Below are 22,322 nucleotides of genomic sequence, written 5' to 3' on the forward strand. Positions count from 1 at the left end.
TATTACACTGAGCAATCAACATTGACTTCATAATGAAAAGTTAAAGAGGAATAATTCTACTGCCGCTTTAATTCAGTGGAAAACTGCAGCCAAATTTCTGTTTTGCGTATTTGCCTCTGGTGACTCAGTGTTTGATATTAGACTTGATCTCCACAAAGAGCAGCCTGAATAATGAGAGGAAACACTAAGAAGGGCTGCATCACTACACCTGCTGTACCTGGATGTGTTGGTGCTTATGTGTCTACATTCCTTCTCAGCCTCACAAACACTATAATGTTCTCTCGGGCTGTTCACTGCAAAGAGGCGCTCCTTCGTCTCTTTCCTTTGTGGCTCCTAAACACAGAGAGAAACCTCAGAACTCAAACAGACGGTATTCTCAGTATTGCACTGGATTTATTAAATATCAATCTGTGCTGCAGTTTATCAGCCCAGCAGAGTGCTCAAAAAGTCCCGAAAATCTCATTACAAGCCAACGAAGGATTGACGCATAATGATAAAACATGGCAATTAAGTTAAAATCAAATTACGAGTTGATAGAAGAAGACGTGGTAATGGCTGGTATACCCCAGCGTGTCCAGTAAGCGATGCTCGAAGGAGCCCATTGGACATAGCAAAACTGCCTCTCCCCATCATTAAGTTATTAGATTAGCCCGGGGCAGCAAGTAAACAACTTCAGACATCTCGCAGCAGGCATATATCCCACCAGTCCTCGCTGTTATTGGATTACTCCGGGAAAACTTCTCCAGAAGACAAAATGACTCCATGGAGAGCATAATGCAGGGGATGATTATTGGAAAGCAGATGATGGGAAGAACAAAGGAGAGGTCTGCCCGGGCCAGACTCCTGGAGCACTCGGGATCGAGCGGATGGCTAACGAGCAGGAGACAGGGAATGGATGCAGAGGGCAGCGAGATCTGATTTTGATTATTGGCTGCTGGATGGGAAGGCAGCTCAGGCCTGCCAGGTTCTGCATCATCCCCCTCCTGCCACATCTCGTTTGGGTTACTGCCATGGCAAATGTCCATTCAGCACTATCGAAGACAAATGAGGGCAAACTCCTGTCAAGGTCAACAACCACCTCCACCGGGGCCACAGGGGGTCTGCCATTCTAATTCCTTATACACTTAGAGTAATTAAAACCCATCCAGAAGAAGCGGGGGAAGTCGATAGAATTTTTTGAGACTGCTAATGAGATGCTAATTTGTTGGCCCGCTAGGAACGAGGTACGAGGAACTCAAGGACACAAAAGAAGATTTATTCACACTTCTGTTGAGGGAACTTTTTCGATTATGGTGTGTGTGTGTGAGTTTGTTGAGCAGAGCACACCGCAGGTTGTGTCTTTATATTTGATAAAAAGACATGAGCATCCTTTCAAGCTCCTTCCAAACTCCCGTTCATTTACAGAGCGTCGCCCCTGTGAGCTCAGAGTAAAGTGGAGAGAGCTCCCCTGCCTCGCAGCAACGAGTGAAGCCACATACAGATCGCCCTCATGCTGCCTGAAAGTAGTCCAAGTCAGACCTGTTTTCGAACACCCCACTGAGCCAGCCTTCTATGGACTCATTGAGTCATTTCAGGAGCACCAGGCTGGCTGTCCCACTTATTTGAGTGAGTATCACACAGACTCTCTGATTTCTGCACACACACACGCTGCCAAACTTTCCTCCCCGCATATTTGACTTTATAAGCAATCGGGCCAATCCCGTCCTCTCATGTTTATTAATTGGGTTTGCTCTTTGGACTTGAGAGTGACTCCCCTCTGGGTGACGACTGCTCCTCAGGCTGCAGAGGGGCTGCGATGAAACTGAGCAGACAGCAGTGTGGTCTTGTTCTCTCCACAGCACTGCAGTCAGGAGAGGCTCGATATCAGGATGTGTGATTTTACACAAGCACTGCACAAGAAGAAGCAACCCGACTCTGCCCGCACCGACACTCAGCCACTTACATAATAATAACCTCAACAAATCATTTTTAAAAACTTAAATAAAAGCTTGTCTCATTAACAAAGGAGGATAATCTAATTTCTAATCTGCAGGCACGGGCTCAGGCTGAGCACCACAACATCAGCAGCAGCGCCTCGCTGAAGGACACATCGCTGGGGAAATAACAACAATTAGAGCTGCCAATCACCCAAAATGCCAGAAGATGGTTTTTGGATGAGTTTCTGCTCGGTCGAGCAGTTATAAAGGGGATACAGACAGAGAGGATGGGTGAGGGGGGAGAGGAGATCATGAGATGTACAGTAATCACATCACAAACATAAATCTGTGCTAAAGTCAGCTGAGCCACAGTGTGAAGACATTGTTTAAGAGTTGCAGCCAGTGGATTAGTAGGTGGAAAGTAATTAAGCACATTAGTACTCAAACAAAAATTAAATGAGCTGATTAGTCGAACTGCGGAAAACTCATTGACAAACTTTTGAGAGGTGATTATAGATTTGTTTATAATGTTTCCTTCTGGGATAATGTTTCCATTTTTACTGAAGGTGGCGCTGCGTTTCATTTGGTCACAGCTTTTGGGAAAACAATGTGAATGAAATTTTAAAGGAGCACTATGTAGTTTTGGGAAAGACATTTTAATCAGAAGAGAAAGATCTTCTTTGACAATAAACTCTCATTGTTTTCATGACTGAATAAACTGAGTAAACAAACTGACCTTAAAGGACAACACAATTTCATACTGTTTTACTCTGTTTATATGTGGCGGACCCTGCCACCTTTCTAGCTTCAAACAGTGTTTTTCTTATTTTTCCTCTGAGAACAGCTTGTTTACTCAGTTATGGTAAAAATAAATATTTCAGAATTTGTATTATGATCTCATTAATATTGTAAATATCAAAATTCTAAGTTTGAATTTCTTCTCCAGAACTACATATAGTAGTCTCTCTTTAATACGTTACCTCATCCGTGAAAATCTGATTTTTATTGTATTGGCGGTTGTTTCACAACAAGGACAACAACTCCCTTCATCCTACGTTGCTTCTGTCATGGCTTGGGCTTGTGGTTAAGTCAGATCCTGTTTTACTTTGTAGATTTTATCCTCATGTGTCATGTTTTACTTTCCACTTTCTGTCTTTGTCTTTTTCCTGCCTGTTTTCTGTGTATACCCATGTTTCGTTATTCGTTAATCAGCCCTTGTGTATTTAAGTCTGTTTTTTTGCTTCAAGTTTTTGTATTTTTACATTGATTTAGTTTTATTCCATCCATCCATTTTCTTTTGCTTATCAGTGGTCGGGTCGCGATACCAGCAGGGTACCAGACGTCCTTCTCCGCAGAAAAGTTTCCAGCTCCTCCTGGGGGGATCTGGAGGCGTTCCCAGGCTAGATGAGATATGTAATCCCTCCAGCAAGTTCTGGGTCTACCCTGGCGTCTCCTCCAGGTTGGACGTGCATCCTTATCAAATGCCCCTCACCACCTCAACTGGCTCCTTTCAGCACAAAGGAGCAGCGGCTCTACTCCGAGCTCCCTCCGGACGTCTGAGCTTCTCACCCTTTATCTCAGGCTGAGCCCCGCCACTCTACGGAGGAAACTCATTTCAGCTGCTCATGACCGTAGCTGATTGACTGGTAAGCCTAAAGCTTTCACTTTACTTATAATTTGCAACAGGAAACACATTTTGAAAGATAAGATAAAGGGAAAACATTTTTTATCAACATAATGAGGAAATGTTTTAATAAAAGTTTCTGCTAAGTTGTGCACTGTATTCAGCTTGTTTTCCTGCCATTACAAGTCTTGCAATATAGTGTCCCCTGACATTTATATCCTTATTAAACTTTTTGAGGGTTATGTTTAGGCATGCACACCACATAGTTAGGGTTATGGAAAGATGGTGGACTCACATCATGGTTGTGAACCCTGGTCTGTGCTTTGTACACATACCATCCACTTTATCCACCTTCCCATAAATCACAGCAACAAACAGACATGAGGACAAAGTAACGTGAAGTTATGAAATCAGTAATTTAATCAGTTATGTAACTGTTTTTGCTGACGAGTACTTGGTTAAAAGTGTTATTGATTGAAAACTGAACATTGATTGAACATTAAGCATCTAAACGTGGCGTGCCACTGAACTCCCCCCACAAACTGCTGAGGCGTTATACTATTATACCCACAAGATAAACAAAATAATCATTTTGGACCCAACAAAACTTTTTTTTAAATTATCAATTCCCAATCATATTAATGATTTGTCCACATAAAAAGGTTATCAATATGACCTTTCAGTAAACTTTTTTAATATGTAATGTCATGAGTACTTAATAACACTGGTGGTGCTTGTGACGACTGATCTTGATGTGTAAAAGAGTAAAGTGGCCCTTTAAGTTCCATCATGTCCCCGCCACCACTGTCCTCTCCCCTCAGCGCTGCCTCAAAACTCTGCAATATATTTCATGGATCAAATTATCAGCAGGCTGCTCAATGACGTGCAGCATCACATACTAATACACTCATCAGAAATATTGGACTCCATAATTTATTTTCCAAATTAAATTCTCAGCATGCGCAAGATCAGCTTCTCATTTTTAAAGATTAGATTTAAAGAGGAGCATCCTGCACAGGTTTACAGATTCTCGTTTTGAGCTAAATTGACAACATCAGGCCATTGAGCACGAGGCAATCAGAGCTTGCGGGGGAAGATGGTGTTGTGATCTCACTAATGGGAATCAAAATGAAATCCAAGAGTCTGTCACATATCAGAGTGGATGCTGCAGTTTATCCATTACATAGTGTTCCCCTGCTACAATATAAAGCGATCAGCCAGGGCTCATTAGATTGTCAAATGGCATATGAGTCATTCTGTGCTAGAGGCACGCATCATTAGAAATTCCTAATGCCTTACCTATTTCCTGGTATTGATCCTGAAGAAGCCTAATGTTAAAGCAGCCTGTCATCTTACTGCTTAAAAGACAAAGACAGACAGAGCCATTACTTTCTCTGTTGTTTGGAGAAGTTGACTTCAAAAGGGTGAAAACCTCTGGTGTAGTCTGAGGCTTGGGAAAGCGGAGCAGCCGGGCAGGTGGAGCTGGAACGAGAGAGGGATGCAGGGATAGAGAGAGCGCTCAGAGATGGGAGATAGAGGAGTGGAGAGGGGAAGCCCTTTGATCTCTGGCAGAAGTGAGTGCTGAAGAAGAGAGACAGAGAGCAGCAAAGAAGATTGCAAACAAGGCATGCGCTCAATTCCCAATAGTAGCACAAGAGCGCGAGAGAAAGAGACAGACAGGGTGAGAAAGATAGAAGGAGAAAGAAAAGTCAAGTAGATTGAGCGAGACAGAGATGGAGAGAGATATTGGCAGGGTCAGAGAGAGAGAGAGAGAGAGAAGAAAAGAGGAGAAGAGAGAGAGAGGATGAAAATGAAGTAGAGGGAAACAGATAAGACCAGGATGTTAAAAGGATTTCAGTCCGGGGCTGTTTGGGGAGTTTTCTCAAGCCCTATGCTAAAGCAATTAGTATTGAACCCCTTCTAGGAAAGTGCAGCCAAACCACAGCGGCAGTCTCTAACATAGTTAGTGTGGAACAACCACGTCAAGCAAACCCCTCGGTCCCCATTAAACCCCAAGTTTTAATTGGCATGTCAGGATGGTGCTGCGTTTCACAACCGATGAGTGTGTGCTCAAAAAAGTTGGCCCAGCGAGTCTGCACATCCCACTTAAAGAAACCCCGAGACAGTAAACAGAGCTGCTGCGCTGGATTGAAAAGGCCTGTGTCGAGTGATAAAAAAAAAAAGAGCTCAACATTAAATGTGAAAAGGATATTTCAAAACAACTGTTACTAATACGGCTGCACTGTGAGGGAAAAGTTGTGTACCTCTTTGCTCTCCAGGAGATTACTTGAAGCCAGTTCGTAAAGTTTACAACCGTCACTTCTGTTGAAGTTTTTGTTTCCAGTGTAAAAAATGTAACTTACACTGTACAGTAAAAAAAAATTAAAAACCATCATGGTAAATTCTACAATCACAAGCAACAGTAGCACCAGAATACCTGAAGAAGGGTAGAACAAGTGAACACAGCAGCAATATCTCCCAAAAGTTTGCTAAGTAGCCTTTGTAGTTGCAACAGTCCACAAGAAAGTGTTTGAGTCATGACATTATTTTTTTATAATGGGGTTACATGCCGAAAAGGTTGGAACTACTGCCTTGAACTTTAACAATACATTGTATTTTATCATTGTTCTGTCTTTTATGTAAAACCCTTATATGAAGGTTAATTAATAAATAGTAATAAGTTTTTGTCAAATCAATGATGTGAAGTTAAAAGTACCCTCTGAAATGTAGTGGACTCACAGTATCAAGTGGCATAAAATGGAAATACTCAAGTAAATTTGTACCTCAAAATTGTACATAAAGCAACGCGGTGTAAGAAATGGTATTTTGTCTCAACACAAAGTCCGGGTTTCTGTAACAATATTATCACATGTAATATCAGATGAGCTAACATAAAATATGGTCCAGTTTCACACTGATGGTGTATGAAGCATTCTGTACTTCTACTGGGAGATCTTTCTCACCCACTCAATTACAAGTGCAAATACAAGTGATTGGGGTGTAGAGTGGGACTGACGGAGACACTGTTCTCCCTATGACCGGTCAGTGTACCATCAAAATGTTTTAGAAGCTGTTATTTTAACACAAAACAGTTAAATACTTTAGAAAATGTACTTAGTTGCCTTCCACCACTGGCATCAATCTTCTCATGTGACTGAAAAAGCATAGTTCCCAAGACAAATACTTTAATCAAATCATCAGTGATGAGTAAATTAAAGCGTAAGCTCTGTTATGTACACATGGTGTCAACTGGGATTATATTTTGCCTCCAAAGCAGCTTCACTTCTTTAAAGCAACAACCCCACAAGGAAATGCTGATTTGACAGTGTCACTTAGTTTCTGCTGACTTTTATAACATATCTGCTTCAGCCATTAGACCAGGTATCATTTCATCGTTCAGTCAGTCACTCTCAGCTATCACCTGCCTCCCGCACCTTCATCCTCGTCTTCACAGCTGAGAGCAGTTGAGATGCTGAGATCTCCAGGTTTGATTTATGCACATTTTTCACATCACTGTTGCACTGAGCTGTCAATACATCTGTTGGTTAGCACCAGTCACACCAGCCAGCCTCCTCTGACCTCTCTCATCTGTGAGTGCTTTCCAGGACCACTGCTGACTGGCTATTTTCACTCTGTGAATAACAGCCATCTCTGACTGCACTGCGCCAAAATCTCAGGAGGCTGTCACTTTCTAGAACAACATGTCTGGCACCGACAAGCGCACACTACATCTAAAGTCACTTTAACCACACGTCTCTGCCATTCTAACATTTAGTTGAGCAGCAGCTGAGCATCTCATCCCTGTCTGCTTGCTTTATGCTGCTTCTTTATTTATATGTGACTCACTGTCTGGAGGAGTGAGCTGCTGATGCAACCAGGGATGTGTAGTCAAGTAAGTGGATACTGACTGTCTTGTTTTGAGGATGTCAATTATCGGTTTATGATGCCGTTTTCTCTCTGGGCTCGTTCAAAAAACATCTTAGGTGCTCACTGCTTACCTTGGAATATGGCAGCATTCCCGATGATAAGACGCTTGAGTTGAGCGCTGACAACCTGCAGGCCCGACTCCATGTTGCTGCGTGCGGCTACCTGATACCGCTCCTCCATCTTCTTGGAACAGCAGGTCGGGCCTTTGTTTTGGCAGACCTGCAGATCCGCACCTGGCAGGAAACCAGCAGAGACAGGACAGAAGTCGAGATGAGCAAAGGAAAGGAGCTGCAAAAGCTACTTTTGTTTAATGTTCACAGAACAGAAGCCTCTTCCTTCACGCACAGAAAAAGATTCAGCTGCATCATCTGTATGCTAAACATAGGAAACACTATAGCAGATTCTGCAGCCTTAATGAGCAGAAGATCATTATGTAGAGGGTGCATTATTAGCAGTGCTGAAGTCAAAAATAAATACATTCAAGAAATATATCAAGGCTGTGTTCATCCATTTGGTCAACAGAAGTTTCCCCACCACTCCAGGCCACACTTTTCACAGAGAGGATCATATAAAAAAAATACTTTCTAGGTGCAAAGATGAGAGCAAGGAGCCGTTCAGAGGCAGACAAACAAACCCAGGATTCAGCGTGCTTTCACTATGTATGATATTTTGAAAAAACACATTGAAGGTGATGAAACAACATTTCTGCGCCAGGCCACTGACACTACAAGTTGTTTACACAGATGAGAAATAATTGGATTCCCAGAGCACTTCTGAAAGGTGCGGCTGTAAGCCTCACGAAAGCAAAACTAAGGTGACAAGGATGTGTCATTGAGGGTGCGACATAGCCGCACACAACCGGATCAAAGAACAAACGGCCCAGAGAAATTAATTCCATTTGGAACCGCAAAAACCCAAGCGAGGAGGCAGATAGAGACGACGAGGTTGGAATTCAGTCTGACCAAGGATAGGGAAAGTGCCTCAGCTGCTGCAAGAGCGACACTTAATGAACTGGAGCTTTATGTGATGATGCACAGAAGGACATCTTTGACAAAGAGACGTTCTTTCTTTCTGAACATACCTCTGCGTTCACAATGTCTCTTCAGAAGTATGAAATATAAAGGTGTGTAATTTCAAAGTAAACTAATGATGGAACGACACAAATGTACTGTAAACTGCAGATCTCACAAGTCTGTGTCGAAACACCTCCGTTGAAGAAGAAAGGTCCACTGCACTTTCTATACAAGCTTTAAATTTCCAGCGTATTCCCAAATCCCTTCTCCAAGGCGATGCACACCCAAGACATCACACCGACATAAATAGGGCACAACCATCTGATGTTTTAAACACAAAGAGGAGTTCCCTCTCCTTAGTGCTTCCCTCCCTCTCGCTCTGTCCCATGTGGCTGTTGAAAGCTTCGGCGGAGGCTGCAGTCGTAACGTGCCAAGCTGCGTCGAGGAGTTGTCTGCAGGATCTGCTGCCTGAGAGGCGTCAGTGACAAGGGCCTGATTGATGGTGTGGTAAACAAATGTCAGGGGAGTCTGCCAGCTTCAGCTGCTCGGGGTGCGGTGGATAAAGAGACGGAAGCAGAGAGATTAATTTGGAGGGAGGGCTCGGATCGTGAATATATATTTATATCAGAGAAGTCTTGATAACAAGCGTGTCAGAAGGCTTTTGTTGAGATGGAGGCTTTATCTTAATATAAAAAAGTGAATCTCTCCATTGAGGCTTTGTCTCTGTGACATCTGCAAACAATAGATCTTCAGAAGCAGATCTCAGACCGTAACAATGAAAACAGCAGGCATGGCAGGAAGTTAAACTATAGCAGGAGATGCAACAGAGTGAAGGCGTTGATAATTAATAAGTATTGAAGAGTCAAACAGAGAGCAGCTTTGGCTAACTCTCTCCCGACTCCCAAACGGGCTTTAAGGTGTGGAGTCTAATGAGTGAAACAGGCAATAAAACTGTCACACTGCATCTTTTGTATGCATACTGACAGGCTTAATATCTTAAATCAATACCGACAAAGGACTCCTGACAGATAAGATCAAGTTAATTTCAGACTGCAGGGGCAAAATTATTAAGCTGTCAATAGCACCACAGGTGAGGGGAGTGAGGCCGGTGCAGAGGAGAGAGACAGGGATTTAGCAATTATCTCCGGCAAAACAGACAGTTTCATCTGCACATTTGTCGTTTTGCGGATGATAAATGCGTTTCATTACAGAGGTTCCACAGTGGTGAGGAATAAGTGAGGGGTTCGGCGGGAAAATGATTCCCCATAGAGTTTCACAAATAATAAAATCACACCATCTAAATAAAGCCTTCTCTGTGACTGACAGATCACTTGGGAATAAGCCTCCTGCTTCTGCTCTTTGCTTTAGGCTCAGCTCGTTTTCTCCTCCCCCCTCTTTCTTTCTTTCTTTTTTTTTTTTTAGTCATTGTCATCACTGCAGTTTTGTTCTCAGCTTGTTTCACTTCACCTACCTCGCGCTTAATAGCTATCGGGCACAGAGAGCACCTCTCTATCAGTGCGTTATTGGTTAATTAGTCGATTTTTGTGTCCTGATGGCCAATTCTCTCAAAGAAAATGAAGAGAGACAAGGTGCGGGGCCCGGGAGCAATTTAGATGTAAATTTCCCCCAGCATACAAGCTCAGTCCAAGGTGACGCCTTTAAATTATTACGTACGTTGAATCAATACTCTGAAATGGTGGGCCAGACGATTCGACATGCAGGACAGCTGGCGTTTTCAAGACAGTCAAGGTCTTTGAAAGCCTTTTCAGAAACACATTGATCGCCCTTCAGTTTGTGACAGTCCTTCGCTGCTCCTCTCAAGACAGAGAGTTTCTGCTGAAATGCCACGGGTGAAAACTCCAGCAGGGGCTCAAAGCGTCCTGTGTACACACAGACGAGAGGAGTCCCTCCCCTCGCTCCTTTAACAAGCAAGGGAAAGGGGACAGCCACAAATACAGTATGTGTCTCTCGGTTTCCCAGCGCCAATTAGAAAGCTATCACTATGCAAGTTTAATGATGGAGACCATGGGGGAAAAACAAGTTGTATTAAGATATAGAATATGTTAAAAGCTGTTCATTATGAGCATAAATTAAGCATCAGCTACCAGTGTTGAGGCGAAGCATGTGGGGACTCCTTGGCTTCCTCTCCAGGGCAAAATAAGCCAGTGTCACTTTGTAGAGACAATAAATGAAATAAAGATAGCACGATTTACAAGCAAGCCAAGGAATAATAATATCATTAGCTACTGGGGATTACAATTGTTTTAAGTATTTTTAGTGCTTTGCTCACTGCTCCACTTGTAAGTCGTTTGATGAAGCAATAATTTGAAAGCTGGAAGCATGAATGTGAAAGAGCCCGATTTTCTGCTGTTTTTTTAAAGTGTACACAGAACAACACAAGTGCCCTTCATTAAAGAGGGGGTTCTCAAAAAATTGAAACCGAGTAAACAAAACACAAAACAGCGCTTAATAAGGAACAAAGACCTCTCGCTTCAGGTCAAGCCGATCCAGTGATTGGTCACGTCCAGGGTGTCATTTAAACAGCAGGAGCGTTTGTTCTTTGTTTTTCATGATCAACAACAAGCTCAGATGACCCGACCCTGCAGCTAATTACTGAGAGAGGTGCAACTCCTGGACCCTTTTTTAACATCCTGTTTAGCAGTATCAACCAACACCAAACTATAATTGTTTCAGCTCAGAGAGAGAAAAACAACTCCTCTGCAGGACCACTGTGCAGGATTTTCTGTTAAAATAAGTGGCAGCTGTCAGCGCAGCCTCCAGCAAACTAGTACCACTCTTCCATTAAGTGAGAATCTGATGCTCTTCTCATGAATCAGGTCAGCCGCCGCTGTCAGTGATCCACCACATCCTCTGCTCAAAACCGCCGCTGACACTGATGGAGCAGCTCTCACTCGCATGTCCTGAGGTAAGTGCTCGACCAAGCTGCTCGTGCAACTCATCCACACACACGACGGCACGATGGAGCGAACTGACACCCAGCCTCCATTTCACCTTCAGACACTACAACCACCCACAGCATCAGCCACAACAAAGCAGTGAGTGATACTCCTACAGCAGTTTTGTTGTAACACCGTTCCTCTACACACGCACTGCTTTTGAATCACATCGGTGGGAAGAAAAACTTTTGTTTTCTCTGCTTTTATTTTATTTTATTGTATTTTTCTTGCCCCCTGGCACCTCATGCAGCATTATTAGAATTCTGCTCTGCCTTCCTGCGGACATCTCTCTGAATCAGCCATCTCCCCCACACTGTTCACCATATCAATACAGGCTACTCCACCGTCACACACAGCAAGCGATACATCCCCAGTCAAATCACAGCGAGCCATCCCCAACATTTAATTTCATCAATCTTTCAGTCCCCGCACGCCTCGATGAAGAACTCGTGTCACATTAGGCCGCGCGACAGGCGCTCTGTTGCGCATTTACTCACCACATTTTTTCAGCAAGCACAAAGTTCAGAACAATTACAGGAAATGTAACCATGAGTGAAAACCTTCAACTTATTCTCTATAAAATTAATGACAGAGATATATTATGGATGAGGCATGGCCAACAAAAATGGACTGAATATATGAGAAGTGACTGCATATTTCATGCTTTTGGAAAAAGTAAAAAAAGAAAAAAAAAGTGAGCTCATTAAGACAAAAGTAGAAGAGCTGGGATTTATGGATATCCTACCTAAAGTACAAGCCTTGGGCCATAACTCTGTCTCATTCTGGGAATTACTTTTAAAAGTTTTATGAACTGCTTAAATATTGTCTGGAATGATGATAGACATGTCAATGTCAAGCCTGGATATAAAGGACAGTGTGGATACTGGAAGCATGCCTGGAAATTCAATATGTGTCACGTTTTCTTAATAGAAAGCACATTTATAATTCATTTAGGAAGAGAATGTGACTTTTTGAGAATAATACAACATTTTCAGGAGGTCCCCGAATGTGTATCTACACAGAGAAAAACAGAATATATTACTGTGAGCGAGAATGAGTGGAAGTGATGATTGTTGATGATGTAATGTTTGGTAAGGCAACTTTTTACGCACACACACTGATAAACAATAAATCAAGAGACAGCAGATGCAAGAGTAAGCAGAAAAAAACAGCTTGTCTCAAATCAAATCCTGTTTAATCTGGAAGACTTTAATCTTTTCTTATTGTCTTCTGAATTTTACTCATGAAAGTAATCCATATAATAAAACATAAATAATCTACAGCTCTCTGTTTCAAGGCGCTACGAGCCAAAAAGGTTGCAAACGGCTGCATTACTCCTTCAAATGAATCACACATTTCTACAAGGTTACCATCGCTTCTCTCTGGGTTCACGCCTCATCCTTCAAAAAACTGTTGGTGCCAGTGTGAAGAGACTTCACTAATTTACTGTATGAAAGACTCGAGCCAAGGCCGTGTGACGTCCTCACTGCAGGCCGCGCTAAATTAGCTGAAGTCTTTCTCTTCTAGTCTTCTCTAAAATCTATTACAACATAATTCCATTAAATCTGTTGTAATCCATTTCCCTACTCATTTTGTTTCAGATGTGAGACCTGATAGCACATCCCATTATATTTGAATGCATTGGTTCCCAAAGTGCGGTCCTGAGAGATCCCTCTGGGAGGGTTTAGAGAGTCTTCAGACAATATCAACAGTTTAATATCTGCTTTATTATTGTGTTCTACACATGTTGGGATGAATTTTACTGAGGTTTAAGTCTTGCTGGTATTATTCTGGTACAGTTGTGTCAGTCTGTATCAATCATATCTAACTACAGAGTTCTTTTTCAGATATGGCTCCATGGGACAAATGTTAAAACTTAATAAAAGATAAGATCTAACTGGGCATCCTATACTGACCCATGTGTTTTTATTGTGTGTGTGTTTTTTTTAAATATAAGGGTAGGAGGACTTCCTGGACTCAGATTGAGTTTGTTAGATATGCTCTTTGGATCGGGGTTAGGCATGGGACGATATAAAAATGTCATGTCACTATTACCCTATCCAACATAATCGCAATTCACAATATTACCCCAATAATCATTAAAGTATTATTAAAACTTAAAGAAGAAGGATAAATAAATGGTTATAACCTCATCTCCCTGTGGTTTCTCAGTTTGGAATCAACAGTTGTTACACACAACCGATTTCACTTGTTTATGTGGGTGATATAATGTGCAAGCAGAGCCTTCGGCCATGGTAACAGGCTTAATTCAAAACAAATCAGGAAACCAACACAGGGCTATACCTAAAAACAAAGTCCGACACGTTTCAGCATCAAGCCTTCATCAGGGAGTCGAAAAAAGACTGACTCTCTGAACAAACGCAAGTTTGTTTTAAAATCTCACATGACCATGCCGTGACAATAAAAGCATTTTAATAGTTTGAAAGAGAGAGCCTTGGAGTTTTCTTGTGATTTCTTGTGCTTTACTTCCTCAGTAGTAACAAAGTTTTTTTAGGCAAGTCTTGCCACTCGGCAGCCATTTTGGGAACGCCCCATGGCCGTTATTTCAGCTTACAGGACGAGGCCCCTATCAAAATAAATGGGAAGAGAGCCATTACTTCATTTTCAACTGTCACCAGGACATTAAACCTGCATGTACAAAATACAGAGTGTAATATAATTTTAAAAAACAATATAAGGTTTAAAAGGCCTTTTCCCCCATGGGTTATACTTTTACTGTGCATGCGCACAGTTGCATCAATTCAAAACCATGTTTAATAAAGACAGGAAACATCAGCAGAAACAGAATCTTGAGGGCTGAAAGGTTTTCAATCCCTGTTCTACATCATCATCAGTCAGTTGTTGTACAACCATCACTTAATAAAACTAGCAAATTAATCTACAGCAGAGCAGCCATGGGCATCGTGGGAACAAGTAAACCAAACTACCTCTTAACAGGCCGGGATGGATTGTCCTTTGGCTGACTGGTGAATTGATTCTCAGTGTAAGTGATGGTGTGGAATCAGACTGAGCCCTCAGAGAAGGGACTGCTCTGCATCCGGCTAAATATTTCTCTTGGCCTGCTACGATGATTCCCCCTTTGGCTGGCTGATAAAATGTTTGATGGCCGAGGAGGTGGAGGGTGTGTGATTAAAGATGGATGCGCGGGGAAATGCTGGGCTCGGTGGTTGGACGGGAGAATAAAAAAGGGGGTCGAGGGAGCGTGACAAAATATGCTTCAAAGTGCATCGCTGATGCTCCCTGCTGTTTGATTTAAAGCACTTTGTGATGCCTTCACAGAACATTTAGTATTATTTGGTAAACCTCTTTGAATCAGGTGGGAGTGAGGAGTGTGAGAAGTGCATGCTGGGAGTGCAGAGAGAGAAAACAGTTAACCTGGAGCACTTGCCTGCGCTGACATGACACTAAAACACCCAATTAACATTTGCAGCTGGCTGTGATTCAGCCACATGAGAGGCATCTCCATTTACATACTGATTCAGAAGACATGCAACAGGCTCCAGCGGTACACCAACATGCTGTGTTCTGCAAAATAGGACGAGAGGAGTCTGTTCCTCCGTCCCACAGAGACAGGAATTATCTTGGTGTGTTTTTCCTCAACGTCTCAAAAGTCAGGTCCCTTTCCTCGAGACACTTCCCTCCCAGTCAGTGATATTTGAGCTCCGAGGAACACTAATGATCCAAATATGCTCTCAGTGTGGTCACCATTCATATCACACCACTAATCTATATTCTGTGACACAATGTGGCTGAGGAGAAGCTGCCAAGAGAGCAGTCTGAATGCTGATCCTTGTGTGCAGTCCATCATCATCTGTGGCACAAAAATATCCTCCCAAACTCAGCAGGAGATTTAAACCCACATGACAGAGAGATGCTCACATCTGCCTCCAGCCTCCAGAAGTACTGACCAAACCAAAAGTTATTCAGGAAATGTTACTTGGCTCCATGTTCGGATCAATACTGGATCGATCTTGTACGCTTGTTATTTAACACTTAACTGCTGGTTTATATGATTCAACCTGCATTTTTTTTTAACAAGGAGGTTAGAAAACGTTCAGCCAGAGGGATGGGGAGTGCGTGTGGGTTGACTCTCGCAAACTGGAGAAGTCAGCAGCCTTGAAACGAGGAGTAAGAAAGGCTTGGTGGTGTTAAAGAACTGTTGTGATGGTGATGTCCTCTGAGTGTTTACAGTCAGAGATAAAATGGTAGAGATCAATAAGACAGGTTACGGAACAGTTAACCAGACATCATGTGCGTAAAACACGACTGTAAGTTGACGACAGTTACCTGACACTGGGTTTTCGGGGACCCACTTGGAGCCGGGGTGCAGAGAGTGAAACACCGTGCGAACCTCCTGGCAGTTTGGCACAGTCTGTCCGCCGGGCAGCGCGAACATCTGGAGGAAGGCGCACAGAAAGAGCGCACCGTGGACCGATGGAGCAGGCATGGCAGGCGAGCGGCACCTACAGCCAAACCGGACGTTTAAAGACGAGCTGAGATCAACTTGAACACATTCAAAGTTACAGGAGGAATCCGCGTCTGCGCTGATGAGGTGAAGAGGCAGCAGCTCCCGGCTCGGCTCGGATCAGCATCCTTCCCTCGTCCTCAACACTCCGCCCGCCTGAAGTCTGGAGAGCTGCTCCGCTCTGCTCAGCCTCTCTGGTGAAGCTTCTCCGCTGCTGAGAACTTCTGAGTCGCTCTTCACTTGGCGCACTGACTCTCAGCTCTCTGCGCACAGATGAACGAGCCCCGGATAGATGGGGAGCGCGCCCGGCACAGCGTGAGCCTGCGCGTGTAGAGATCTCCTATGTCTCGTGTAACAGCAGTGATGTGAGCTGATACAGAGGAGGAGGGGAGGCGGGGGGCACGGGCTGTTGTCGTGTCAGATGAATGGTGCTGCATGTTGGAGGATGCAATTAGGGCACAGTACCTGTGCGCTTTACTGTCCACACAGCAGAGGCACGGCATGCACATACAGGTATGTTACATAGTAAATGACATGTAGGCGTTGATATGATCTGAAAATGAGCTTTTATTATTCAAAAACATGGAAAGTGTGTACAGAGAGCCAGCACAACACTCATACATCAGCACAAAACGAGTAAAAGTGAACATTAACAGCCTCCTCTTATCTTTAATGTTCACATAAATCTAATTCAACTACAAAGTGCCATTTTATTTCACACTGATTATTTCTCCTCTTGAGTGGATATTTTACTTCCACTCAGATCCAATGGAGCCAATAAAGTTGAAATGGTGCCATCTAGTGGTCAGTGTGCGTCAGGCACCAGAAAGGCCAACGTGCAACTCATCCTCTGCACTGCTTTGAACACCGTTTGTTAAAAAGGGGGCACTTTGTAGTTTTGGAGAAGAAATCCAAACTCAGAAATTCAAAAGGTGCTATTTGTATGAAAAGTTGATTTTTGAGTCTCATTGCCAACCCATCGAACAATGACGCTTTGGGTTTGAAGGACGGGTTGGCCGCCATCTCAAAGCTTCAGTTTTTGAAGAGTTGGGAATGAGACTCGAAAATCAACTTCTCTTACAAATATCACCTTTAACAAACAATTTTAATGAGGTAATTATACAAACTCAGAGTTCTTTATCTTTTGCAAAACTGAATAAACAAGCTGTTCTCAGAGGAAAATGAGGTTCCAAGAACACTGTTTGAAGCTAGAAAGGTGGCAGGGTCCGCCACATATAAACAAAGTAAAACAGTAAGAAACTGTGTTGTCCTTTAAGGTCAGATTGTTTATTTAGTTTATCAGTTAAAGTCAATTCAAATCTTTCTCTTCTGATTCAGACGTCTTCCCCAAAACTACCTAGTGCACCTTTAAAGCCGAACCAAAGCACCATCAAGACAATTTCTCTACTACGTTTCCACAGAAATGAGTGATTAATGTGTAGCTGCTCTAAACATCTGGCGGATTGCAGATGGATACTGTGCAATTTCTTTTCATTTTCTGGAGTATTGAAATTGTGAAGTCATCCACCTGAAAACAGCAAGACAAACAGCAACGTCAAGAAACTTGAGATGCCATAACATGATTGCAAACAACATCTGCTCTCTTGTGCTTGCGGTGATTTTTTTAGTGCTCCATGTGTTCATCAAAGCTTGGAACAACAGAAAACAAAAACCCATATCTCCTTTTTTGGCTGCGTGTCTGAGGAACAGAGAGCTTTGCATGGATTTGCACAGCAAGGACTGGCAGAAGCTGAGAGCAAACCAACAAAACTCGCTGTAGAGCCACCAGAGTTTTCCACCTTCGAGTGTGAGAACAGGCTGATGAATGAGGGGAGGTGACCAGAAGTACCTGAAGTGCACAAACTGCAGTAGATCTGTGTGTACTACCTGCACTGTGAGCACTTTGGGACTGCAAAGTCGACAGCACGTTCAGCTCCAGAGCAAGAAAGCCATGAGTCACTGAAGAGGCCTGAGCACACACTGATAAATGTGAGACAGTTTATTCACCTCATGTAACACAAGATATTCACATAATAAATACACAAGTCTAACATACATAAGTCATTCACATTAGTGTTGGGCATTAAGCGTATCATCACACAGATAAAGTCGTTTTCGGAGCAAATGTGAAGAATATTATCGACTCTGACAAAACAAGTCCTCCAGCCAGAAGGAGCAACTAGGGCAGTAGATACTGAACTACACCACTAACTACACTAGATGCACCTTAGCTGGAGGACCGTAAGACAGGCAGGCAGAGGACGTAGGAACGGATTGATGTACTGGAATTACTTCCAATCTTTTCTCCAGGAAAGACACCTCGAGTCCGGACCATCTGAAACAGAACAACATTCATTGAAAAGTGGCACAAAAGAGAAATATTTATTTATTCTTACTCTTCATCAGAGAATGGATACATGCTTTATTTTATATTCTATATATTCTATGTTACTTGTTTTTTTCTACACTGTCGCTATACTGTCTAATTTTCCTATGTGTTTTTTTAAATAGAAAGAAAGAAAGAAAGAAAGAAGTGCAATCCTTTGTGCAAATCGGAGACTTGAGGTGGATGTTTCACAGGCTACATCATATTATTGCTGATGAAGACTTCAAAAATCTTTTTGCAAAGTTATTTTACTTTTTTTTTTATTACAAAAAACCTCCTAATTTAACTTTTAGAGGGCGGTGATGGGAAGTTCTTTGTTTAAAGTAAAAGCAGTAATACCACTGTGTAAAACTACTCCATTACATGAAAAACTCCCGCATACACATTGTTACTTAAGTAAAAGCACAGGAGTAGGCATATTATTGACATAAATGTAAAAAAAAAAAAATTCAAAAGCAGAGAGAAAAGGCCTTAAAAACACAGACTGGTCCTTTACAGAGTGTTACTATTGTATTATATCATTTGATTATTATTTTTCAGATCAATGTAGTGGAGTAAAAAGTACAAAATTCAATCTGAAATCCTAGTAAAGAAGAAGTATAAAGTAAGAGTTGAGTAAACACTTTTACAACCTCCACAGGTCTCAATGACTGTCCATTCAAATCACACACGAGGTGGAGTTTAAACTCAGAGGCCCCGTGTTTAAAAAACACGCGCTGAAAAAGACTGAATATTACACATCGTGCTGATTTCTCTACGATCTTTAACTGGAGACTATAACTGAGTTACAGTGAGTTTACGGAGGCGCCGTGTCAGTTTTAACAAAGTGGCGCCAACAGTCTCGTGATGTGACGACGCGCGTGTCAACTGCCCTCAATTAAATAATGATGTGAATCACACATCGTTTATTCACCGAGACAAACAGCAGCAGCTGGTCAGCAGGGGGAGGCTGAATATGTCACTGTGCGGATTAATAAAATAGATCCTGGATGAGCCCCACGCGCTCACACGGCCAACAAAGACACGAACAAACCAACTTTAAGAGACAAATCAAAGCGACTCCTGCGCAACCAAACACACGGTTAGACTCACACTCGCCTGTTTTAACGATCTGAACGAAAATCACTATAAGCGTTAAGACTGAGACGTGTTGACCACGCGCCCTGGTTTCCTTTAAAGACGCAGCAGAGCGATGAGGCGACATAAACAAAATCAGAACATTTTTTTTTCAGATCATTCAAACTTTTTTAAACGAGCACAGAGAGCACATGTGTGATCCGTAACAGAAGAAAGAGCAGGAGCTGCACTCAGCCTACCTTTGCTTTGTGTTGAGGTTCATTCATTTGAGAGAATCGTGCAGAAAACTCCCGATGTCGTTCCGCACCTTCGCCCGCAGATGTTGTCCCCTCTGCAGCCCTCTGTTGCACAAACAAAAAGTTCTGTCGTGCATGAAATTGTGAGAGCATCTTTTTTTTGTTGTTTTTCTCTTTGTGGGGGTGGATGAGGGGGGGAGGGGATGGGAGGGGAGGAGAGGAGAGGAGCGCCGGGGCGACGCAATCTTTGCGGATGTCCTTAAAACCCGCTCACAAACACGAGATTCCTCGTGGTTGTTTGGTATCAAACGCAGACGTTTCTTCTCTCTTTTCTCCCGTGAAAACTTTCCCTGCAAACTCTGAATTTGCTGACTGGCCTGCGGATAGTTTCATGAGCCCGTGTCTGTCGTCCACTTGGCGCTGTGCTGGTCAAAGGAACCCAGGAGGCTTGTGACCTTTAACCCCTGTAAAAACCCTGCCCCCACATAGTCTTCTGCTCTGTCTGCAGGAGCACGTCCCTCCACCATCCCGCCTCATATATCCACATCAATAGTCACTCAGTATCATTCTTTGTTACCGGGATCCAAACCAACAACTCTGAGAGGCACTGAGCACGGTGCCACTTCCTCCACTGTGGGAACAGGCTGCAGCGTTGACTCACTTGCCTTCTTCCCTGATTGAACTTTAACCCACTTTCCCATACTGCCTTTTTTCCCTCTGCTCCTATAGGCCGCCAGTAGTGGAGTTTAAAGGAGAGAAAATTGCAGCTGCCCATTCTGACTTAATTCTTTCACCCAGCATGTTTGATCTGGTGAAGCCTGCCAGTGAGAGAGCAGGAGGGTTAATTGTGGTCGTAACATTTGGAGCAAATTTGCAGAAAACCAGGGTTAGTTCATTGATGGATGATCATTTTGTATTATGAATCAAAAAGGCTTGGTCTGGTGCAGTCATTATGATGTTTGTGGGTTCTGTTAAACCTCAAATGGTTCAAGAAAAAGAAGCGTTTTTCATTTCAGCTTGACTTTAAGTTTGCAGGGTTTCTAATTGATCTCCACACAGACAATAGAGTGGCAGCCTATTGAACAGGCCACATGGTGGACACCTCCTGGTAGGATGGAATGCGTCCCAGTGTTTTGAACTGGGATGACTGCCGTTCCACACTCAGTTACTACTGGGAGGAGGGGTTATTTTTAGCTGTAGTCATTCGCACCACTGGATAAATGAATTTGACAACATGTAAGCTGGGACTGAATGATGTTCCACAGATGAAGCTACATTTCAATGTGTGCAAGTCGAGCAGATGTCCTTCCACCCGTAGATCACATAACATTTTAGTCCTGGTTGTGAGTCATTTGTGATCAGAAACAAGCAGACTATATTGACCACATTGCATTGCATTATCTTAAGTAGAGCTGCAACAATGATTTCTGTCATCATTTTATCTAAACTGCCATTTAAGTTTTCAAAAATGTCAGAAAACTGCACAAAAATGCCCCCAGGGACCAACACAAAAGTATTCATCAAGTTGACCTATAAGTTCACCTAAAATTCAAGATTCATCCATTAAGAAAAAGATATTGTTTTGTTCTCCTATATGTTCAAAAGGTACTGAGAAACAACCACATATATATTTAGATATCCCCAACATCACAAATATTATTTAAAGGATAAAAAATAAGGTATGAAATAAAAATGAAATTTCAGTCATTATCTTCTCACCCTCATGCTGATGGAAAGTTGGGTTTAGTTTCTTAATCCACAAAACATTTCTGGAGCTTCACAGCAAAACAGCGTTGCAGCTTTCTCCTAAACAACTGAAGTAGCTGGGGACTTATTAAAATGGCTCCATACAGAAAGTCAGGTTTAATTCAAGCCTCTGGAAGCCCCAAAACCCAAAATTGATCTGAAAAGACGTTATTTACACCCTGGAGGCACTGTGCTGCAGTTTAGCAGCTGCACTGACGATTTAAGCTCAGGGGTGTAAGTAACATCTTTTCAAATCAATTTCCGATCTCTAGGCTTACAGAGACTAGCTTTATGGAGCCATTTTATGTGTTTTACGTTTTTTTTTCTTACATTTTAAAACAAGTCCCCATCTACTTCAGTTGTTTAAGAGAATGCTGCAACGCTGGTTTGCTGTGAAGCTCCAGAAATGTTTTGTGAACTAAGAAACTCCACCTGATTTTGCAATCAGCATGAGGGTGAGTAGAGGACTAGATTTCATTTTAGTTTAACTTATCCTTTAAGCTTGGACTAATTTGTTCCATATACTGTTCCCAAATGTCAAGAATGACCTTGTGTGCTCAAAAATATTCCAACTACAACCATATACAGAAGATTAAAACAAATTCTGTGAGGCTGCACAATTAATCAAAATATTATCTAAATCACAATATGGCTGAGTGCCGACTGTTCTGCTGCAGAGATGCACTGGTCGACAAATCTTGTTCTTATATGTAAGAAAATATGATTGTTTGGATCAGATCCAAACAAAATGTCACATCATCATTTAATAGTTTTGTCAGGGAAAATGAAAACTGTGATGCAAAAATGATCATTCCCTTAAATAGCAAATCATATCACAATAATATTTTTTTTGCCATATCGTGTAACCCTAATATGCTGGTAATTAGGCGAGGTCATCAAACGTACTAATAAGAATGATTAAGGTGGTGTCTTGCCCCAACAGATCAGAACAGA

General features: G+C 42.5%; 1 protein-coding gene across 1 annotated transcript in view; it reads right to left on the reverse strand.

The window, feature by feature from the left end:
• gpc3 (glypican 3) overlaps positions 1–15,905 on the reverse strand; it is a 113,944-nt gene extending 98,039 nt beyond the window's left edge. The window contains exons 1-2 of the mRNA XM_073486327.1: positions 15,746–15,905; positions 7,539–7,700 (exon numbers count right to left, since the gene is read on the reverse strand). Coding sequence (XP_073342428.1) covers positions 7,539–7,700; positions 15,746–15,905 — 322 coding nt within the window. The remainder of the gene's footprint in view (positions 1–7,538; positions 7,701–15,745) is intronic.
• Positions 15,906–22,322: the final 6,417 nt, after the last annotated feature.

Source organism: Pagrus major, chromosome 18, assembly GCF_040436345.1.
Source record: "Pagrus major chromosome 18, Pma_NU_1.0".
NCBI classification, from domain to species: Eukaryota; Metazoa; Chordata; class Actinopteri; order Spariformes; family Sparidae; genus Pagrus; species Pagrus major.